This window comes from Dipodomys spectabilis, unplaced genomic scaffold, assembly GCF_019054845.1.
Source record: "Dipodomys spectabilis isolate Male_0828 unplaced genomic scaffold, ASM1905484v1 ptg000215l, whole genome shotgun sequence".
Classification (NCBI taxonomy): domain Eukaryota; kingdom Metazoa; phylum Chordata; class Mammalia; order Rodentia; family Heteromyidae; genus Dipodomys; species Dipodomys spectabilis.
Window position 1 is genome coordinate 9,159,379 of NW_024870892.1, and position 21,548 is coordinate 9,180,926.

The following is a 21,548-nucleotide window of genomic DNA, read 5'->3' on the forward strand; positions in this document are numbered from 1 at the left end:
GAAGAATCGAACCCAGGGCTTATGCATGCAAGGCAAGCACTCTACCACTGAGCCACCTTCCCAGCTTGATTTTTTTTGGTGTTTAATCAGCTATAAGCATCTCACAGACAACAGGCGCCTGTGACCCACCCTAGCTACTCAGGAGGCTGAGATCTGAGGATTGTGGCTCAAAGCCAGCTTGGGCAGGAAAGTCCATGTGACTCATCTCCAAATTAACCACCAGAAAACTGGAAACGGTGCTGTGGCTCAAAGTGGTAGAGCACTAGCCTTGAGCAGAAAAAGCGCAAGGACAGGGCCCCAGCTCCATGACTGAGCAAAAAAAAAAAGAACCACACAGACTTTTCTCCCTGGGCTGGCTTTGAACCATGATTCTTAAGATTTCAGCCTCCTGAGTAGCTAGGATTTATAGGCATAAGCCACCAGTGCCAGGAAAAAAAAATTTTTTTTAAACCAACCGTGGGGCTTGCACTCAGGACCTTGGCACTGTGCTGAGCACTTTCTGCTCCAGGCTGGTGCTGCACCGGTTGAGCACAGTGCCACTTCCGGTTTTTGAGCCGTTTCTGGGAGCTCAAGCTCTCCCGGGGACTTTTCTGCCCAGACTGGCTTTGAGCCCTGGTCCTCGGCCTCCTGAGTGGCCAGGATTACAGGGGTGAGCCCCCAGCAAGGATCGCAAGCGTGTCATCTGGACGTCCGGGGAGCTCTGCGGGTGGAGACGGGCCCAAGCTCAGGGCCTGAGCTTCAGGGCTGCGGAACTCAGGTCTTGAGGTCCCGGTGTAAACTCAGACCCAACGTCTGGGTGGGATCCGGGGTGAGCGTGTGAGCACCACGCCCCCCGCCCCGCCCCGCAGCCTCCGCAGGCCACGCCCACTCGTTCTCTCCTTCTCCGCCCCCCCAACGCCCCTCACTTCTCCCTCCCCTCTGCCCGCCCCTCCCCACCCCCTCACTCGCCCCGCCCCGCCCTCCTCCCAGCCCCCCCCTCGCCCGCCCGGCCTCCCCTCTCCCTCTCTTTCCATGCCCCTCCCTTCCCGGCCTCCGCCTCCGCCTCCTCCGCCCCTCCCCCGCGCCGCAGCGACAAGATGGCGGCGGGTGGCAGCGGCGGGCGCGCGTCGTGCCCGCCGGGGGTCGGCCCGGGCGCGGGGGGCGGCCCCGGGCCGAGCGCCAACGCGGTGGCTCCGGCCCCGGGCAACGCCGCCGCCGCCGCCGCCGCTGCCGCCGCCGCCGCCGCGGCCGCGGCGCTTCCCGGGCCCCCCGCGCCGTCCCCGCCGGGCCCCGGGGCGGACGCGCAGGCCGCGGGCGCCGAGCGGGAGGAGGCGGCGGGCTCTGGCGCGGGGGCCGCGCTGCTGCGCGAACCCGTGTACAACTGGCAGGCCACCAAGCCCACGGTGCAGGAGCGCTTCGCCTTCCTCTTCAACAACGAGGTGCTGTGCGACGTGCACTTCCTGGTGGGCAAGGGGCTCAGCTCGCAGCGCATCCCGGCGCACAGGTGGGCCGCCGCGGCCGGGCCCCGCCCCGCCGGCCCGCGCGGGAGCCCTGGGCCCGCTCCCGCCCCGGACCCTGCACCCATCCCCGGGCTCCCCGCTGGCTCCGGGCCCTGCACCCATCCCCGGGCTCCCCGCCCCGGGCCCTGCACCCATCCCCGGCCTCCCTGCCTCGGGCCCTGCACCCATCCCCGGCCTCTCCGCCTCGGGCCCTGCATCTGGGAACCCCGGGCCTTGTCCCCGCACCCCAGTCCCGGGCCCGATTTCCCTGCACCCGCGAGTCCCAGGCCCTGCCCCCTTGACAGAAGGCCTGCACAAGGGACTAGGCCCCACGCCTGTGTCCCTGATAGGCTATCCTGGGACCCTGCACTTGTGAACGCTTGGCCCTGCCCTCCTAAGTCCCTGGCCAGCCTCCCGACCCCGGGACCCTGCACTCAGGAGCCATGGGCGTGCACCCTTTGACCCGCATCAGGTTCTGCACCCAGGGTCCCCCTATACTGCCTAGGTCTGTACCCACTCTTAACCTCTCTACCCTGGGACTCTGCACCTGGATCCCTGATACCCCATGCTGGGATGATCTGTACCCTTAGCTTGGGCCTGCATCGGGGATCCCTTCTCTCCATGCCCTGCCCCCTTCCACCCTGGGATTCCTGTACCTGGCGCCTCCCCGTCCCAACTCTCCTCTAGCTCAGGCCCTGCACCCCTCCATTCACCCCTGAACCTGGACTTGAGACCCTCTTCCCTGGGGTCCCTTATACTCCTCACCCTCTACCATCCAGCCCCTTACCCTAGTACCTACACCCTGGAGGCTAGGCTCCACCAACCTTTCACCTCTGTTCTGGCTCCCCCATCTCAGATCCTGTCTCCATACTCTTGTTTTCCTGCTTGTCACCCATTGAACCTATGGCCGTGGTGACCTGGACAACCCCTGCCACTTCCTCATCCAGAACCTCAGGACCCTGACCCTGCAGTGCCCATTAGACCCTTCCATCTCCTGGCTCTATCCCAACAGTCTGGACGCCACTACCACTGCTTGCAGCTCTCAGACTCCCTCCTGGGTCCTGTCCACCCTGGGTGTTAGTCCAGGGTGTACTCCCCAGGTTCCCCCTGCCCATTCACTGGTCCTTCCTCATTTTGGTCATGGCGGGGGTCGTTGGGGCACAACTGAGGCATGGGGGAGGGGTACTGCTGCTGACTGCCCTGGAATGTTCCCCAGCCTGCCTTTGAAGCCCACCCTTCCCCCTGACCTATGGCTTGCATTGTGCCTGTGCTCTGGAGACCCTCCTGCTGGCTTCTACCTGTGCCTTTCTGTACCGCTGAGTCTTGTGGCTTTCCCCAGGGGGACCTACCCACAGAGGGGATCCCCAAGACTGTTTTATCTGCACTGAGCTGCTGCTCAACTAGGCTTGGGCTCCTTCCCTGCCCCCCCCCCCAACCTTTCCTGTCCTCTAGAATATCTTGTCTTGTGTCTTCCACAGAGCTGGAGCTCTTCGGGGGTGGGTAGGGATTAGAGACTCAGGGTTTCTGTGAGGGACAAATGCCACCTCCTCTCACTCCAATGCCCATGACACATGTACTTGGTGCATTTAAGGGGTCATTGTCTTGTTGGCAAAGTGGGCACCTAAGAGGTAGTATGAGGGGCTGGGAAGGTGGCTCAGTGGTAGAGCGCTTGCCTTGCATGCACAAGGCCCTGGGTTCAGTTCCTCAGCACCACATAAGTAGAAAAAGCTGGAAGTGGTGCTGTGGCTCAAGTGGTAGAGCGCTGGCCTTGAGCTGAAGAGCTGAGGGACAGCGCCCAGGTCCGGAGTTCAGGCTCCATGACTGACCAAAAAAAAAAAAAAAAAGGTAGTATGAGGACCCCTGTGAGAAGCAGGGCAGGGGTGTGTTCCAGTTGGATGTTGAGAGGGTAGTGTAGGGTTCCAGGCTCAAGGACGTGTAGGCCCAAAGTCTAGAGGAGTTTGGGCAGGTGGAAGCGACAGCAAGGCCAGAACTGAAGAAGTGAGGGAGCACTGTGGCCCAGAGTGGTGCGATTGACTTTGAGACATATTGAGAGTGCGTGCAGTGCTGGCAGAGACCAGGGGGCTTGGTGGGCATAGCAAAAGTGGGAAGTGGAGGGTTCAGCTTCTCTGGGGAGGAGGTGCTTCCGTGCAGTGGTGTGAGAAGACAGCTGAGAAGAGATGGAGGTGGAGACAGTATCAGAGCTACAAACCCTGGAAAAGGCAGGAAGGACCTCTCTGGAACCCAGGAGGTGGTGTGTGGTGGTTACCTTGACTTCTTGCTTGAGTGTTAGGACCAATAGCCATAGGGCAAGGTTTTAGATCTGTTACATAGCAATAGAAGGTAATATTACAAGAGGTTCTCTGTGCCTCAGTTTACATACCTGTGACTGGGTGCTGCAGGCTCAAACCTGTACTCCTAGCTACTCAGGAGGCTGGTATCTCTGGATTGGGGTTCAAAGCCAGCTGTGGGAGGTAGGAGGGGAAGAAAAAAAATGCCTGTAACACTCCCCCCACCACCACCACCAATTTACCACCAAAATCCAGAAGATGGGCCCAGGGCTTGTTCTCAGACAGGAGGGTCTGATAAAATGTGGAATTTCCTAAGGCTGGAGGTGACAGCTTTTATGGGGTGAGGGCAGGTCTCTGCCTCCTTCCCCCATTCCCATCCACCTCGAGGCTTAGCAACTGGCTATCAGGAATGGGATGGAGAAGGGAGGATGGGAAGGCAGGGACCAGGTGGTCAGGATCAGCATCACAGCAGGTGATACCCTGTGAGTATGGGGAGCCCCTGGTAGCATATGATAAGGTGTGTCATGTGAAACTCATGACCACAGTTTGCTGACTGTCAGCAGCTTACCCTGTCTCTCACCCGAGGAGTTATGAATGGGACCTGATTTGGTGAAAAAGCCTTAGAAGTTAAAGTCATCAAGGTGAGACCTCCCGGTTTATCCAGGTGGGTCTTAAGTCCTGTGACAGCCTCCCTGTAGCCACAGCCTCCCATGCTGGAAAGGCAGGAAGGGTTTCTATTGAGTACAGGACGGCTAGGCCCCCTCACACCCTGATCTTGGCCTCTGGACTCCAGGAAGAAATTCCTGTGGTTTTATTTATTTATTTATTTTGTCAGTGGTGGGGCCTGAACGCTGGGCCTGGGCCCTGTCCCTCAGCTCTTCAACTCAAGGCGAGCGTTCTACCACTTGAGCCACAGCGCCACTTCCAGCCTTTTCTGTTTATGTGGTGCTGAGGAATCGAACCCAGGGCCACATGCATGTAAGGCAAGCGCTCTACCACTGAGTCACCATCCCAGCCCCTCCTGTGGTTTCTGTAGGGTTTTGTTTTGTTTCTTTTTGCAGTGTTAGGGATGAAACTTGGGGCCTTGCAGATGCTAGGCAAATACTGAATTCCTGTGGTTTTCAGCCATCTACGTGTGGTCATTTGTACCTGACAGAGGGAAGGATGAGAAAGCAGACATACACATGTCGGATGGCTGGCTGGTCCTCTAGACAGTGACAAAGAATGTGTGAGCCTCTGTCCCAATCCAGAGGACACTCAGAGGGCCTGATGATTAAATGCCAGATAGGCCCTGGAGACAGTCCTGGGGCAGAAAAGACATTACAGGAAAGACCAGTGATGTCAGTTTACTTTAAAAAGCTTAATTGCACCCAGGTGCTTGTTGCTCCTGCTTGTAATCCTAGCTAGTCAAGAGCCTGAGTTATGAGGATCACAACTCAAAGCCAGCCCCGGCAGTAAGTCCATGAGACTCTTAATTAGTCACAGAAAAAGTGGGAAGTGGGCTGAGAAGGTGGCTGAGTGGTAGAGTGTTTGCCTTGCATGCATGAGGCCCTGGGTTCGATTCCTCAGCACCACATAAGCAGTAAAAGCCAAAAGTGGCGCTGTGGCTCTAGTGATAGAGCGCTACCCTTGAGTTGAAGAGCTGAGGTACAGTGCCCAGGCCCAGAGTTCAAGTCCCATCACTGACCGCCCCCCCCCAAAAAAAAAGTAGGTCAAGTGGTAGCGGGCTAGCCTTGAGCACAAAAGTTCCAGGATTGGTACCAAAGAAAAAAGCTGAATTGAGGAGGGAAAGATTAAAAATGAAAAAGCAAATTGGGACTGGGAGTGGTGGACCCATCTGTAATTCCAGCACTTGGGAGATTGAGGCAAAAGAATCTCAAGGTAGAAGCCAGCCTGGACTGTATTGTCTACAAGATCCTCCGATCTCGAGTGACTAAGATTACAGGTATGAGCTACCAGGGCCCAGCATTCTCACAGGGCTTAAAAGAACATTTTAAGCGCATAGATGGGAGCCTTCTGTGTACTGGTCACCCCAGTGAGAAAAATATCTGATATTCTGTGGTGGAACCTAGAGGAAGGCAGAAGTCCGTGAAGTAGCAAGTGCTCACTTCAGCTTCTCCTGGACAGCAATACGTTATTTAGGTACTGTCACTTTGTGCTGTTTTGAGAACAGTGAACAGTTCCTTTTCAATTGTGTTATTTTGTTCACCTGTACCTGGGTTGGAACTCAGGACCTCAGACTTGCTTGACTGGTGTTCCAGAGCCATACCTCCAGCCTGATTGTTTGCTGGTTACTTTGAAGATTAAGGCTTGTGGACTTCCTAAACTTGCTTTGCACAGTGGTCCTCCAGATTCTTAGGTGAAGGTTTCCTTTTACTAAGTTTCTATGCAGTGTTGGTAGGGGGAGTTATCAAACATGTTTGTTGGGTTTTGGCTTATTTAATCTAACAGCTGTTTTTGTAGACAATAATGTATACTCAAAGGACAGTTCCCACAGTCTAGTTTTGATTTTTTTGTTGTTGTGGGGCTTAAACTCGGGGCCCAAGCGCTGTCCCTGAGCTTTTTTACTCAAGACCAGCACTCTACTGCTTTGAGCCAAAGCGCCACTTCCAGTTTTCTGATGGTTAGAGTTGGAGATAAAAGTCCCACGGACTTTCCTACTGGCTTTGAACCATGATCCTCAGATCTCAACTTCCTGAGTAGCTGGGATTATAGGCGTGAGCTACTGGCATCCAGCTTGATTTGTGTGTGTATACCAGTGTGTGCCAGTGTGTACCAGTACTGAGGCTTTTTTGCTCAAGGCCAATACTCTACCACTTGAGCCATACCTCCACTTTTGGCTTTTTTTTTTTTTTTTTTTGTCACTAATTGAAGAGTCTCAGGGACTTCCCCGACTCTCAGATTTCAGCCTCCTAAGTAGCTAGAATTACAGGCATGAATCACTACTGCCTGACCTGAATTTTTTTAATTTTTTTTTTTTTTCTCAAGACTAGCACTCTACCACTTTTCCACAGCTCCACTTCCAGCTTTTGATGGTTAATTGGAGATGAGTCTCATGAAGCTGGGCGCTGGTAGCTCACACCTGTAATCCTAGCTACTCGGGGCTGAGAACTGAGGATTGCTGTTCAAAGCCAGCCTGGGCAAGAAAGTCCGTGAGACTCTTATCTCCAATTAAAAAAAAACAAAACAAAACTGGAAGTGGCGCTGTGGCTCAAGTGATAGAGTGCTAGTCTTGAGCTGGAGAGCTGAGGGACAGTGCCCAGGCCCAGAGGTCGAGTCCCACAATCAGAAGGAAAAAAAAAAAGTGATGTATTTTCCTTCCCCAGGTGGCTTTGAACAGGGATCCTCAGATCTCAGCTTCCTGAATTGCTAGGATTGTACAGGTGTGAGCCACCAGTGTCTAGCTAGAAGTTTCCCTTTTTTTTGGGGGGGGGGTCCAGTCATGGGGCCTGAACTCTGGGCCTGGGCGCTGTCCCTCAGCTCTTCAGCTCAAGGCTAGCGCTCTACCACTGGAGCCACAGAGCCACTTCCGGCTTTTTCTGCTTATGTGGTACTGAGGAATTGAACCCAGGGCCTCAGGCATGCAAGGCAAGCGCTCTACCACTGAGCTATCTTCCCAGCCCTTTCTTTTTTTTTTTTTTTTTAAGTCAGTCTCGGGGCTTGAACTCTGGGCCTGGGTGATGTTCCTGAGCTCTTCAGCTCAAGGCTAGCACTCTACCACTTGAGCCACAGTGCCACTTCCAGTTCTGGAGGTTAATTGGGAACAAGAGTCCCATGGACTTTCCTGTCTGGGCTGGCTTTGAACCATGATTCTCAGATCTCAGCCTTCTGAGTAGCTAGGATTACAGGAGTGAGCCACCGCCACCTGTCAGGGTTCCCCTTTTGATGGCAGCTCTCTATGCCATTCCTGTATTGAGACAGTAGATGTGGCCTCTAGCACTGTGTGCTGCCCCTCACATTCTGATGAGATGTGTAGTAGTCCCATCCTCATTCTACCTCAGGTATTTCCTGCCTTGTGCTTCTCCTTTCAACTGTGGGTTATTTATAAGTGCCTTATTTAAATGCCAGACATCGCAGCATTTCCCAGATGTCTTCCCATTATTGTTTTCTCCTTCCCTCCCTCCTTCCCTCCCTTCCTCTCTCCCTCTCTCCCTTCATCCCTCCCCTCCTTCCTTCGTTCTTTCCTTCCTTCCTTTTTCTTCTGTATTTTCTGTTTTTTAATTTATGTGGTACTGAGGAACCGAACCCAGGCCTCATGTATGCTAGGCAACACTCTACCACTGAGCCACATTCCCAGCTCTGTTGGTTTATTTCTTAATTTCAGTGTGTGTGTGTGTGTGTGCTGGTAGTAGGGCTTGAACTCTGTGTTTCGTGCTCAGTTTTTTTGGTTTTTATTTGGTGCATGTTTTGGGGCTTAATTCAGGGCCTGAGCACTATCCCTTAGCTGCTTAGCTAAAGGCTGGAACTCTGCCATTTGAGCCACAGCTCCACTTCTAGCTTTTTGGTGGTTAATTGGAGATAAGAGTCTCATGGACTTCCCTGCCCCGTCTGGCTTTGAATCGTGATCCTTAGCTCTCAGTCTCCTGAGTAGCTAGAATTATAGGTGTGAGCCACCAGGGCCTTTTTTAATTGGACACATAATAATTGTGCATCCATACTGATGGGTGCAGTGTGGTATTTTGGTAAATATATGCAATGTTAATTATCGCATCAGGGAGAGTAGTCTGTTGATAACCTGTTATCAACTGGCTATGTCCCTGTTGGGGACATTCAAAACCTGCAGATTTAGGCAGTAAGGGAGCATGACTTCCCATCATTGACGCCATGGAATGCCAGGACTGGCTCCTTTCCTCTCATGCCCATGTTGATTTCTTTTTTTTTCTTCTTCTTCTTTTTTTTTTTGTTGGTCGTGGGGCTTGAACTCTGGGCCTGGGTACTGTCCCTGAGCTCTTCAGCTCAAGGCTGGTTTTCTGAGTGGCTTATTGGAAATAAAAGTCTTATAGGGGCTGGGAAGTTTGGCTCAGTGGTAGAGTGCTTGTCTTGAATGAATGAGGCCCTGAGTTTGATTCCTCAGCACCACATAAGCAGAAAAGCCAGAAGTGGCGCTGTGGCTCAGATGATAGAGTGCTAGCCTTGAGCTGAAGAGCTGAGGGACAGCACCCAGTCCCAGAGTTCAGGCTCACGACCGAGGGGGGAAAAAAAAAGTGTCTCACAGACTTTTCCTGCCCAGGCTGGCTTAGAACCTGATCCTCAGATCTTAACCTCCTGAGTAGCTAGGATTATAGGTGTGAGCCATTGGTACCTGGCCCATTTTGATTTCTAATTGGTTTCCTTGTGTTCGGAGAGCATACTTTGATTTCAGCAGGAGGCCAGCCTGTGCTATACTGCTAGACTGTGTCTGAAAAAGAAAATGGTACCATGAAACTATAAATTAGTATAAACTATACTATTATACAGAAACAGACAGAGGAAAGATCATTGTGTGGTCTGGAAGGTTCCTTGGCACAAAGATGAGTTCCCTACCCTGAGGCTTCTTAAACCCTGGATTAGGGGTTTATGGACGCTCTTGCTAGGTGAAGTCACCTGCGGCTTAGGTAGCTCAGGTCTTTAGTCTTTAACTGGCTTCCAAAGGTACCAAGTTTTTTTTTTTTTTTTCCAAGTTGTTTCTATCTGATCCCTTTACAGCTAATTGTGATAATAGGAAGTATATACATCTTAAGTGGGGTTTGGTGTCATTAGACATTCACACTGCTGTGTTTATTGCGCCACCATTCATCTCCATAAATTGTCTCCATGTAACCCTAACTCCTATCCTTCCCTACCCCTGGCACCCACTTCTTGTCTCTAGTGATTATAAGATACTCCTGTGGGCTGGGAATGTGGCTCAGTGTTAGAGTGCTTGCCTTGCATGCATGAGGCCCTGGGTTCGATTCCTCAGCACCTCATAAGTAGAAAATGCTGGAAGTGGCGGCGATGTGGCTCTAGTGGTAAAGCGTGCTAGCCTTGAGCAAAAAAGCGTGGGGACAGCACCCAGGCCTTAAGTTCAAGACTCAAGACTGGCACAAAGGAAAAAAAAAAAAAAGATACTCCTGTGCATGATGTCTGCAAGGTTCATCCTTCTATTTGGCTGATTTCACTTATTGCCCGGACCTCAAGGTCCAGCATAGCTGTCACAGGTGGCAGGACTTCCTTCCTTTCCATGGCTCCCTAATGCTCCACATGTGTGATGGACTGTACCGTGTATGTCTGTTCAACTAGGCTCCTCCCACCTTCTCTCTGCTACCGGTCCACTGTTCTGGGCACCCATGTGTGTGTTTATCTTACAAGAGGAGACTTGGAAGAGGCAGAATGCCCGGGTGGGCAAAAAGGTGCTGAGGAGTGGGACCATAGCGCCTGGAAGCAGAAGGTTGCTGGGATGTGTGGTTGTATGGTAGAGCCCTCCCCATTTTGAGGATGGCCACTGCTGCCAGAGTGATAGACTGGACACAGCAGAGTGGTGGTTGTGTGGTGCTGGCCCACATACCTGCTAGTAATGTCAGGTGGTGGTATGGCTCTGCAGATGTGTCAGGGCCCGTGGTTCCAGCCATCCCTATTCCTACTTCCTGCAGTGGGGTTTTTTCTGGTTGTTTTTTCCCCCTGACCTTGGGGCTTGAATTCAGGACTTAAGCACTCTCCTTTAGCTCTTTTGTTCATGACTGGTGCTCTACCACTTAAGTCACAGCTCAACTAAAGACTTTTTTTGGGTTAATTGGCAATAAGAGTCTCATGTCTCATAGACTTTTCTTTCTAGGGTAGCTTGGAACCATGATCCTCAGATCTCAATCTCCTGGGTAGCTAGGCTTACAGGGATGAGCCACTGGTGCCCGGCTGCTTTTGGCTTTGAGCAGCCACTTGTGACAGGTTTTCCTGTGGATGACCCAGATGTGTGTGTGTGTGTGTGTGCGTGCACGTGTACCCCTGTATGCATGCCAGACCTGGGGTTTGAACTCGGAGCCTGGGCTCTGTCCTTTAGCTCTGTTGCTCAAAGCTCTACCACTTTGAGCCAAAACTCAACTTCTGGTTTTCTGGTGGTTCATTGGAGATAAGAATCTCACAGACCGGCTGGGAAGGTGGCTCAGTGGTAGAGCGTGTGCCTTGCATGCATGAGGCCCTGGCTTCGATTCCTCAGTACCACATAAGCAGAAAAAAAAAAGCCAGAAGTGGTGCTATGGCTCAAGTGGTAATGAAAAAAAAAAAGAATCTCACAGACTTTTTTGCCTGTCTGCCTTCATTGGGTGAACCTCAGATCCCAGCCTCAGCTGTAGCTAGGACTGCAGGTGTGAGCGCCCAGCCCACTTGTTGGTGTGTGGTTAATTGGAGATAAGAATCTCATGGACTTCCCTGCCCAGAGCCCAGTCCAGCCGCTTTTTAAACAAGAAAAGACAGATGCAAACTATTTCTGGCACAGAGTTGTGTTCTAGCAAAGTCGTGGGCCAGAGAGCTGACTGCAGTGATGAGCAGTCCAAGTGCTCTGTTCCCCATGGGAGGGAACAGGAGCTTCAGGCTGTGGGTCTCCACAGATACAGCAGCCAAAGTAGGCGAATGAGGCTGGAGTCCATGACCTCCTGGAATGGAGTTGAGGGTTGCCAGGTGTGGCTCATGCCTGTAATCCTAGCTACTCAGGAGGCTGAGATTTGAGCATTGTGGTTCAAAGCCAGCCTGGGCAGGAAAGTCCGAGAGACTGTTAATTCCAACAAACCACTCAGAAAACTGGAAGTGGCGCAGTGGCTCAAGTGGTAGAGCGCTAGCCTTGAGCTGAAGAGCTGAGGGACAGCGTTCAGGCCCAGAGTTCAAGACCCACGACAGACGACAACAACAACAACAAACAAAAAAAAGTTGAGGGCCTGGTAGTGCCAGGGAAGGGCAGAGTGAAACCTGGGAGCAGAAAGTGAGAGGGAGGGGGCTCCCCCCTTCCACAGGCTGTGTTGAGGGGCCTGTGTGTCACAGTAGAGACCCTAGGAGGAGACATAGGGGCCTTGCAGCCCCCAAGGGACAGACTGCAGTGAGGAGGCCAATAAACTAGCAAAAAGCAGGAAGTGGAGGTATGACCCAAGTGGTAGGACCCCAGTATGGAGCTTTTGGAACAGCAAAGCAAAAGGGTTAGGAGTGCGCAAGCAAACCAATGAATGAGGGAAGAAGGGAGTAAAGGATCAAGTAAAAGAATGGATGAGTGAAAGGTGAAAGAATTAATGAATGAGTGAACCCATGGGGGAGAAATGATGGACACAGAGATGTAGTAGTACCTTTGCATGTGCCCCTGCTCGTCTACGCTGGCCCCTGCTGCCCCCCCCCCCCCCCCCCCCCGCCCCATTCCAGAAGAATCCACTTCAGCTTACGCTGGGCAGGTGTTGGCTGAGGCAGAATCCTCCAGAAGAGGCTGTGACCAGGAACACTGCCCTTGACTACCTCGAGGCCGCCAGCAAGGCTCACGGGTGTCTTCTCTCCTGCCTTAGGTTTGTGCTGGCTGTGGGCAGTGCTGTCTTCGATGCCATGTTCAACGGGGGAATGGCCACCACATCCACTGAGATTGAGCTGCCCGATGTAGAGCCAGCTGCCTTCCTGGCTCTGCTCAAGTAAGCTTCCAGATCTTTCTAACTGGGGTTGGCAAAATGTAGAATAGTCAGAAGACACATAACTGGATGGAAAGCTCTAGAGGGAAAGGGTGGGCCAGCTCCCAGGCTCACCTCTTAAGATTCTTTAACTCATTTTTATTTCAATTCATTTTTTTCGTGGTACTTGGTTTTGAACTCTGTGCTTGTTAGGCTGTTCCTCTACCATTTGAGCCATACCGCTAATCTTGTTTTGTATATGTATGTGGGGGGGGGGCAGTGTCAGTGTCAGTACTGGAGATTGAACTGAAGGCCTGGCACTGTCCTTTTGTTTTTGTTTTTTTTTTGGGTCCGGTTGTGGGCCTGAACTCTGGGCCTGGGCGCTGTCCCTCAGCTCTTCAGCTCAAGGCTAGCTTTCTACCACTTGAGCCACAGCGCCACTTCCGGCTTTTTTTTTTTGTTTATGTGGTGCTGAGGAATGGAACCCAGGGCCTCATGCATGCAAGGCAAGCGCTCTACCACTGAGCCACCTTCCCAGCCCTGGTTTTTATACTGAAGACTAGGATTCTGCCACTTGAGCCATAGCTTTCTTCTGGCATTTTGGTGGTTAATTGGAGATAGAGTCTCAGACTTTCCTGCCCAGCCTGGCTTTGAACTTCAATCTTCAGATCTCAAGCCTCTTGAGTAGCTAGGATTAGGGCATGAGGCACTGGTGCCCAGCTCCAGCCTTGTTTTTTGCTAGTTGTTTTGGAAATGGAGTCTAGCAGGATGGTTTTGAACCACAATCCTCAAAGTCTTAGCCTTCTGAGGTAGCTAGGATTACAAGGAGGAACCATCAGCACCCACCTTATTTATTTGTTGTGGTGAGTACACTGTCAACTATTCACCACTCTGCTCTCCTTCACCACTACAGTTAAATATTGGGGGGGGTTCGATTTTGGCCATGTGTGTGGCCCAGTGTCCCCCACATTTCTTCCAGGGTGAATTGTATATTCAGTTATATGACCATCACTTCTATCTAGTTCTAGATCACCCCTAAAGGAAACCCCATCCTCATGAGCAGTCACCCCACTCTCTCCCACGCCTCCCAGTCCATGACCTCTTAGACTCTGAATCTGCTTGTTCTAGCCATTTCTGCTTGTTCTAGCCATTTCCTATCAGTGGAGCTGATACTATGGGACCATGTGTGTGTGTGGTTGAGTGCACATGATGTCATCAAAGTCCCTCCATGCTGGGCTTCTGAGTATCTTGTGGCTGTGGCCTGTGTGTAGTGGGCTGCACACTCCATGATGGGTACTGACTGGTCCTCTGATTGTTGTGTGTTGTGATGTAACGGGTGTTCATGTAGAATTTTTTTCTTCCTTTCTTTTTTTTGCTGGTCATGGGTCTTGAACTCAGAACCTGGGCGCTGCCCCTGAGCCTCTTTTTGTTCAAGGCTATTGCTCTACCAATATAAGCCACAACTCCACTTCTGGTTTTCTGGTAGTTAATTGGCGATAACAGTCTCACAGACTATCCTGTCTAGGCTGGCTTTGAACTATGATCCTCAGATGTCAGCCTCCTAAGTAGCTGGGATTACAGGTGTAAGACACTGGCACATGACTTCCATGTAGAATTTCCATATGGCCATGAGTCTTTCCACTCTCCTGGAAAGGGGTTTGGAATTCATAGTGTAGTCTCAGAGTAGGAAGGACATGCTTGTGGTTTGTTTGTTTGGTTTTGTGCCAGTCCTGAAGCTTGAACTTAGGGCCTAGGTTCTATCCCTGAGCTTTTTTGCTCAAAGCTGGCCCTCTACCACTTGAGCCAGAGATCTACTTCTGGCTTTTTAATGGTTAATTGGATATAAGAGTCTCATGGATTTTTCCTTCCCTGGGCTGGCTTTGAACCTAGATCCACAGATCTCAGCCTCCTGAGTAGCTAGGATTACAAGTATGAGCCACCTTGGAAGGACACTCTTGGAAGGTCGCCCTCCTTGGACACTTTTGGTGACACCATGGTACCTCATCCCTAGCTGCCCTGCTTCCTGCCCCCTTGCCTTGCTATTTCTATGAGATTTTCTCAGTCAGCCCCATTGCTGCCCATGTTCCATGTGTTAGGGATAGAGGACGGTCATAATAGCCATGAGCAATGGGGCAGTTTGGCCTTTGGAGTTCTGTTATTCACTCAGGAATGTAGGGAGGCTAGGCACTGGTAGCCTATTCAGGATGCTGAGATCTGAGGATTGTGGTTTAAAGCCAGCCTGGGCAGGAAAGGCCTGAGTCTTGTCTCTCCAGCTAACCACCAGAAAGCCAGAAATGGTGCTGTGGCTCAAAGTGGTGGAGCACTAGCCTTGAGCAAAATGGTTTAGGAACTATACTAAGGCCCTGAGTTGAAAACCTATGACCCACAAAAAAATAAAAATAAAAAGAAGAAAGAAAAGAAAAAAGGGAAGTAAAGGTAAGCCAAGTCGGGGAAACTTTGCTGGGCCCTTGGGAGCAGTGCACCTGCCTGCCCCTCCTGGCATCCCCTGCTATGGAGACAGGGTTCGGGGGCATCAGGGCGGGGCTCATCTGTGCATCGATTCAGCCTCATGGGTGGCAGCCTACACTAGACTGTGTCCCAGGTCAGAGGTACCTACGTGCTGTTTCTGGAAGGATGGACAATCACAAACATATTCCTTTTTTTTTTTTGTCAGTTGTGGGGCTTGAACTCTGGGCCTGGGTGCTGTCCTGAGCTCTTCAGCTCAAGGCTAGTGCTCTACCACTTGAGCCACAGCGCCACTTCCAGTTTTCTCATGATTAATTGGAGATAAGAGTCTCATAGTTTCCTGCCCGAGGTGGCTTTGAACCACAACCCTCAAATCTCAGCCTCCTGAGTAGCTAAGATTACAGGTGTGAGCCACGGGTGCCTGGCTTCTGGAAGGACTTTTGGGGTGGGTGGCTGTCTCCCTCTAGCTGGAGGGTCACCAGGTGCCCTCTGCCTCACAGTTGTCCTGTCCCCCCCTCAGGTTCCTGTACTCGGACGAGGTACAGATTGGACCTGAGACAGTCATGACCACACTGTACACAGCCAAGAAGTACGCGGTGCCCGCTCTCGAGGCACACTGTGTGGAGTTCCTCAAGAAGAACCTGCGGGCCGACAATGCGTTTATGCTGCTCACGCAGGTGGGAGGGGCATGGCTGGACCAGGTGGGAAATGAGTGTCATGTGGGAAATGGAGGTCGTGTTCCACTGGCTGTGGGGAAGGAGTCACAGGGTACAGGCATCTCTGCAACATCACTTTTCCTCCCAGGACAATTTTCTACACCAGTCTGTTCATAGTCTTTTTCCTGGCCGCCCAGTGGATGTCTTGGTATGGGGAAGAGGCAGGTTGGCAGGAAGCGGCTGAGGATCACAGGGGCTCAGATACTTTCAGGCGGACCAGGCAGATCAGGAACAGGGACAGCAAATGGGTAGCACATGGGAGCCGCCAGCTCCTGGTCTGGCCTTGCTGAGGCAGCTCGCAGGCAGAGGAGGATGGGACCACTACTGCTTGAGTCCCCTGCTCAGGGCGCCCTGGGGACAAGGCTGTGTGACCATGACTTGAAATTTGAGTCGATGAAGATAATGATGATGATTTTGTGTGTGTGCCATCCAGGGTCTTGAACATGGCCTGGGTGCTCCCCTGAGGTTTTTTGCTTTTGTGTTTGCCAGTCCTGGGGCTTGAACTCAGGGCCTGGACACTGTCCCTGAGCTTCTTTTGCTCAAGGCTAGCACTCTACCATGGCACCACTTCTGGCTTTTTCTGTTAATGTGAGGAACCAAACCTAGGGCTTTATGCACTCTATCACTAAGCCACATTCCCAGCCCTATACCCCTAAGCTTTTATGTTCAAGGCTAGCACTCTGCCATTTGAGCCACAACGCCAGTTCTGGCTTTTTGGTGGTTAATTGAAGATAGGAGTCTTTCCCTCCCAGGCCAGCTTTGAACTGGAATTCTCAGATCTCGGCCTCCTGTGTAACTAGGATTACAGGCATGAGCCACCAGTGCCCAGCTTATTTTGTTTTTCTAAGACAAGGTCTCACTACATTGCCCAGGCTAATCTCAAACTCCTGAGCTCCAGAAATCTGGCCTCCCGCTGTCACCATGGCTGGCTGGAAGCAGGGTGGCAGAGCCATTGTGGTCCTATACTGCAAGTGCTAATGTTCCCCACATCTCTCCAGGCACGGCTCTTCGACGAGCCACAGCTGGCCAGCCTATGTCTGGAGAACATTGACAAGAACACGGCTGATGCTATCACTGCAGAGGGCTTCACCGACATTGACCTAGGTGAGTAAGTGCCCCAGGCTGAACCAAGTCAGGGTCTCAAAGAGCGCTGGTGGGAAGAGTAGGCATGGGCTAGGTTTGAGTCCCAGGAATAGGCACCTACCTTCTAGGATGAGATAGGACTTGAGGTGGTTACAGACTCAGTGGCACCTGGCAGTGGCAGGCATGGCTGGGCCAACTACAGATGCTCCTGCCTTGGGTCTCAATAGTCTCTTCAGGGAGACCCCTGGTCCTCTTAGAGTGGAGTCAGTGCATGGACTTTACCTGCAAAGGGCTGAAAGGACTCTATTTTGGGCACTGTGTGCTAGTAATTTTTTTTTTTTTGAGTCCGGTCGTGGGCCTGAACTCTGGGCCTGGGTGCTGTCCCTCAGGGATTCAGCTCAAGGCTAGCGCTTGAGCCACAGCGCCACTTCTGGCTTTTTTTTTTCCTGCTTATGTGGTGCTGAGGAATCGAACCCAGGGCCTCATGCATGCAAGGCAAGCGCTCTACCACTGAGCCACCTTCCTAGTCCTGTGCTAGTAATTTCTATCACCATACTTGAGTCTCCCCATCAAGGGCAGTAGGACAGGGAGCAGGTGTGGCTGAATAAGGATAAAATTTTATTGCCAAACATGGGCAGAAGACTGAAGTCAGCTCATCAGCTGTGAGGCTGGTGTGCACATGGGGCTTGCACACAGCCTGGGCAGGGGTGCTGGCTGATACTTGAATTCACAGCCCACTCCTGCCCACAGACACACTGGTGGCTGTGCTGGAGCGCGATACCCTGGGCATCCGGGAAGTGCGGCTGTTCAATGCGGTAGTCCGTTGGTCTGAGGCCGAGTGTCAGCGGCAGCAGCTACAGGTGACGCCAGAGAACAAGCGGAAGGTGCTGGGCAAGGCCCTGGGTCTCATCCGCTTCCCACTGATGACCATAGAGGAGTTTGCAGCAGGTAAATAGTTTGGGGCAAGGGGCCTTGTGCGGGGGCCTGCCCTCATCCACCCTCTAACAATAACTGTTGTAGTTACTGTGAGGAAGCTGGGAGAACATATAAAGCCTACAGATGGGCGTGTATCTCAAGTGAATGCTGCTCATCAATCTGTACCTTCACTATTTTCTCTCACCCAGTCCACTGGCCATACTGTACCCATTACCTGCTTCTAGTGTCCTTCTGCTTGTGTTTTGGGGACATTGGCTCATGAGGTAGGGTTTCCGCATCTTGAGCTGAGGCTCAGGCCTTAGCCTTATAACAAGGCTCCAGGCAAGGACAAGGTGGGCTGCTGTAGGACGACAGGGAGGGATCAGGGAAGGACAGGACATGCCACACTCATGACTGACTGCTCCGTGGATATCCATGTCCAGGGTTGTGTGGCACTCGCCTAGGCCTGGAAGGTTCCGGAAGGGGCTTTGTGGTGCATCCTCGTGCTAGGTACAGAATTGTTCTCCCTCCTTTCCCCAATCCACGCAGTGCTGCTCTTGCCTGATTTAGAGTTGCCAGATTTAGCAAACAGCATGAATACTTTTCTAGTACAAGTTTCCCACACACTACTTATCAAAAAAAAAAAAAAAGTCATTTCTCATCAATCTGAAGCTCAGGTTCATCCTGCTGACCTGTTTCCTCTGGGAACTCTCCTAGCTCTGTGGGTGTGGGAGAGTGGCTTCCCAGGGTCTGTGGGTCTCAGGTGTTAGAGATGGCTCTGCAAAATCCTTGGCGGTCCTCTTTGCAGAAGACTGGCCTGTGGTCTGGACCAGTGACCCAGCTGCAGGGGCTGGGCCCTCTAAGGACCATGACAGGTCCTGGGTGCACGAACAGTTTCCTGAGCTCTGTTACTAGTTCTGTGCCCAGCCGTGTCTGTGACTCTTAAGGCTCCTATTGTGGAGCTATGGCTCCAGCAAGATACAGGACCAAGCACAAGAGTATCATGCAGACTCTGAATCCAGTCTCTTGGCCACAGACCTGCCCCTACCTGCCAGCCTCCCCCACATCCTTGTCTCAGTATCCGTGGTTCCAGCCACATCTCCTGGGGACCCTGTAGCCCTGATGCTATCAACCTGAGGGAGGAGATGCCATATCCTTACCTCAAAGGCAGTGGAAGAGTTTGCCATCCCCCATTTCCCTGTCATCCCACAGCACTGGCTCAGTGTAATCTGCTCCTGGGTCCCTCCTTTCTTGGCTTTGTGGATGTAAGCTGTGCAGCCTTTGAGCCAGGGACTGTGTTGGTCATGGGAGCCACTGACCCCCTGGCTGATGACCCTGTGCATGGCCAGGCCAAGCATAGCATCCACCTGCTGTGACTTGAGGCTGTTCCTGCAGTGGGAGCTGTAGGATCTGAGGGCTTCAAGGGTACACAGAGCAGGAAATACCCAAACTTCAGGACAGATGGATGGCATGGTGGTGGGAGTTTTATCGTGGAGGAGCTTCCTATGTTACATGTTTTTAAAAATTGATGGGTCCACCTTGGGAGGAGTGTGTCCTTGGTGCATCCCACATCTCCAGGGCTCAGCCCTGCCTTGCCCTGCCCCTTCGCATGCAGGCCCTGCACAGTCAGGTATCCTGGTGGACCGTGAGGTGGTCAGCCTCTTCCTGCACTTCACTGTCAACCCCAAGCCCCGTGTGGAGTTCATTGACCGGCCGCGCTGCTGCCTGAGAGGCAAGGAATGCAGCATCAACCGCTTCCAGCAAGTGGAAAGCCGCTGGGGCTACAGTGGAACCAGTGACCGAATCAGGTGTGGACAAAGGAGTAGGCAGAGCACATGGCCCTAGGTGGGACTTCGGAGGGCTCAGGGAGTGAGGGGGAGCCAGAGAAGGCAGCGGAATGCGGGGGTGGGGATCTTCCTGGGGGAATAGATCTGTGCCCACCCTGTAGCTCGAGGCTGCCCAAGGGTTCTTCCCACCCCCGCCCAGATCCCTTTTTGTCCTTTCTGTTTGGCCCACATCTGGCAGCTTGCCCTGGTCTGTCCCTAGATAGGGTCAGCAAGTGTCCACACCTTCCACAGGTTCTCAGTCAACAAGCGTATCTTCGTGGTGGGCTTTGGGCTCTATGGATCCATCCATGGACCCACTGATTACCAAGTGAACATCCAGGTATGTACCAGCACCCTCCTATCCCCCAAGCCCTGGGAGTCCAGGCATGCCTGGCCCCAGGTCCTGTCTATACCCATCTCCCCATATGGCTGGAGGAGTGTTCCCCATTCCTCATCCCAGCCTCAGGAGCTGAGCAGCCTTCCTGCCCCTAGATCATCCACACGGACAGCAACACAGTCCTGGGCCAGAACGACACTGGCTTCAGCTGCGATGGCTCCGCCAGCACCTTCCGTGTCATGTTCAAGGAGCCAGTGGAGGTGCTGCCCAACGTCAGCTACACGGCCTGTGCCACGCTGAAGGTGTGTGCCTGCGGCTGTGGGCCGTGGTGCCTGCGAGCCAGCTGGATTTGGATCTGTCCAGAGGCTTCTCTGGCACCCCCTCCCAATCCAGTAAGGGCTCAGCCATCCCTACCCAGGCTGGGTCCTCACTGTTTCCTTCCCCTACCCAGGCTGGGTCCTCACTGTTTCCTTCCCCTACCCAGGCTGGGCCCTCACTGTTTCCTTCCCCTACCCAGGCTGGGCCCTCACTGTTTCCTTCCCCTACCCAGGCTGGGTCCTCACTGTTTCCTTCCCCTACCCAGGCTGGGTCCTCACTGTTTCCTTCCCCTGCAGGACGCTAAGGGGTCCTGATCTCGCTGTCTCCCACCTCCTCCAGGGTCCAGACTCCCATTATGGCACCAAAGGCCTACGAAAGGTGACCCATGAGTCACCCACGACAGGGGCCAAGACGTGCTTCACCTTCTGCTATGCTGCTGGGAACAACAATGGCACATCTGTAGAGGACGGTCAGATTCCGGAAGTCATCTTCTACACCTAGACCCACCCAGCCAGGCCCTGAGGACATCACCTAGGCCACCCTTGCCAAGTCCTGTCCATGGAGGATGGCAAGGCCTTGAGGTCATTTCCCACACTTAGGCCATCCACAGCGTGACCCCAGCTGGCCTCCCTCAGCCACGTCCACTCCCTGCCACCTTTCTCAGCATCTCAGAAGGGGTGTCCCTGTGTCCACACAGGTGACAGGTGTGGCTGCTTGTTCAGAGGCACTGGGAGGTACCTGCTACATGCTGGGGCCCTGCCAAGACAATCCCACAGCCTCAGGGGATCAGGGCTGTGCCTGGGGTCCAGCCACTCAGGGCCCTCAGCCCAATTGCTGGGGCAGGGCTCAGGAAGGCTGCCAGCTCCCGTTTGTCTTGTTTAACTGCACATTGCAATGCATTCAGATCCCCATTTCTCTGCCAGCCAGCACTAAGGCAAGGAGCTTCTAGAGCCATTGATCTGGGTCTAATGGGCCTGGCCTGCAATGTACCCAAGGCCACCCTGATCCCTGGCCTGACTAGGTGTCCCTACCTCCAGGATGCTGCCCGAATCCTGGGAGCACTCTGAGGAGTGCCTGCCTGCACTGTCCTGAAGGGCAGCTCCTGGTCCTAGTGACAAATGGTTTGTCTCTGCTCGTGTCACCAGTGGACCAGCTGAGGCTGGCATCTCCCAGCCTCTCGGGAAGGCCCTGCATGGCCAGGAGACAGGATGGGGTATGAGCCCTGCCTGTGCCTGGAGGGATAGTGCTGCTGCTACAAGTTGGGCCCCATCTAGATGCAGCACGACCCCAGCTGGCCAGATGTGGGGTTAGGGTTGCCACCCACTGCCCCCCTAGTACATACTGCAGCCCAGGCAGCCACCAAGCACCCTGTCCAGAGGTGCTGGACCATGCAACTCCTAGCCTCCAACCCCCACCCATGTCTCCAGCCCACTGATTCCTTCTGTAACCCATATCTTCCCCAAAGCCATGGGAGGGGTGCCCTCCTCCACACCAGTCCCCAAATGATTTTTCTAAGTAAAGGAAAGAAAAGCA

At 53.1% G+C, this 21,548-nt stretch overlaps 1 protein-coding gene across 1 annotated transcript; it reads left to right on the plus strand.

Annotated features, from left to right (window-relative positions):
- The first annotated feature begins 1,076 nt into the window (after positions 1–1,076).
- On the plus strand, positions 1,077–21,548 carry Btbd2 (BTB domain containing 2). The gene is made up of 9 exons (XM_042697204.1): positions 1,077–1,483; positions 12,259–12,378; positions 15,341–15,497; positions 16,535–16,640; positions 17,370–17,567; positions 19,150–19,342; positions 19,613–19,700; positions 19,853–19,999; positions 20,355–21,548. The coding sequence occupies exons 1-9, from the start codon at positions 1,077–1,079 to the stop codon at positions 20,514–20,516; spliced, it is 1,578 nt and encodes a 525-aa protein (XP_042553138.1). The 3' UTR covers positions 20,517–21,548.

What these genes read in the sequence shown, in the direction of transcription:
- Btbd2 (XM_042697204.1), top strand. Translation starts at nt 1,077, where the DNA reads ATGGCGGCGGGTGGCAGCGGCGGGCGCGCGTCGTGCCCGCCGGGGGTC. An exon ending in CGTTTATGCTGCTCACGCAG is followed by an intron (nt 15,498 to 16,534) that starts GTGGGAGGGGCA and finishes ACATCTCTCCAG; the next exon opens with GCACGGCTCTTCGACGAGCC. An exon ending in CTTCACCGACATTGACCTAG is followed by an intron (nt 16,641 to 17,369) that starts GTGAGTAAGTGC and finishes TCCTGCCCACAG; the next exon opens with ACACACTGGTGGCTGTGCTG.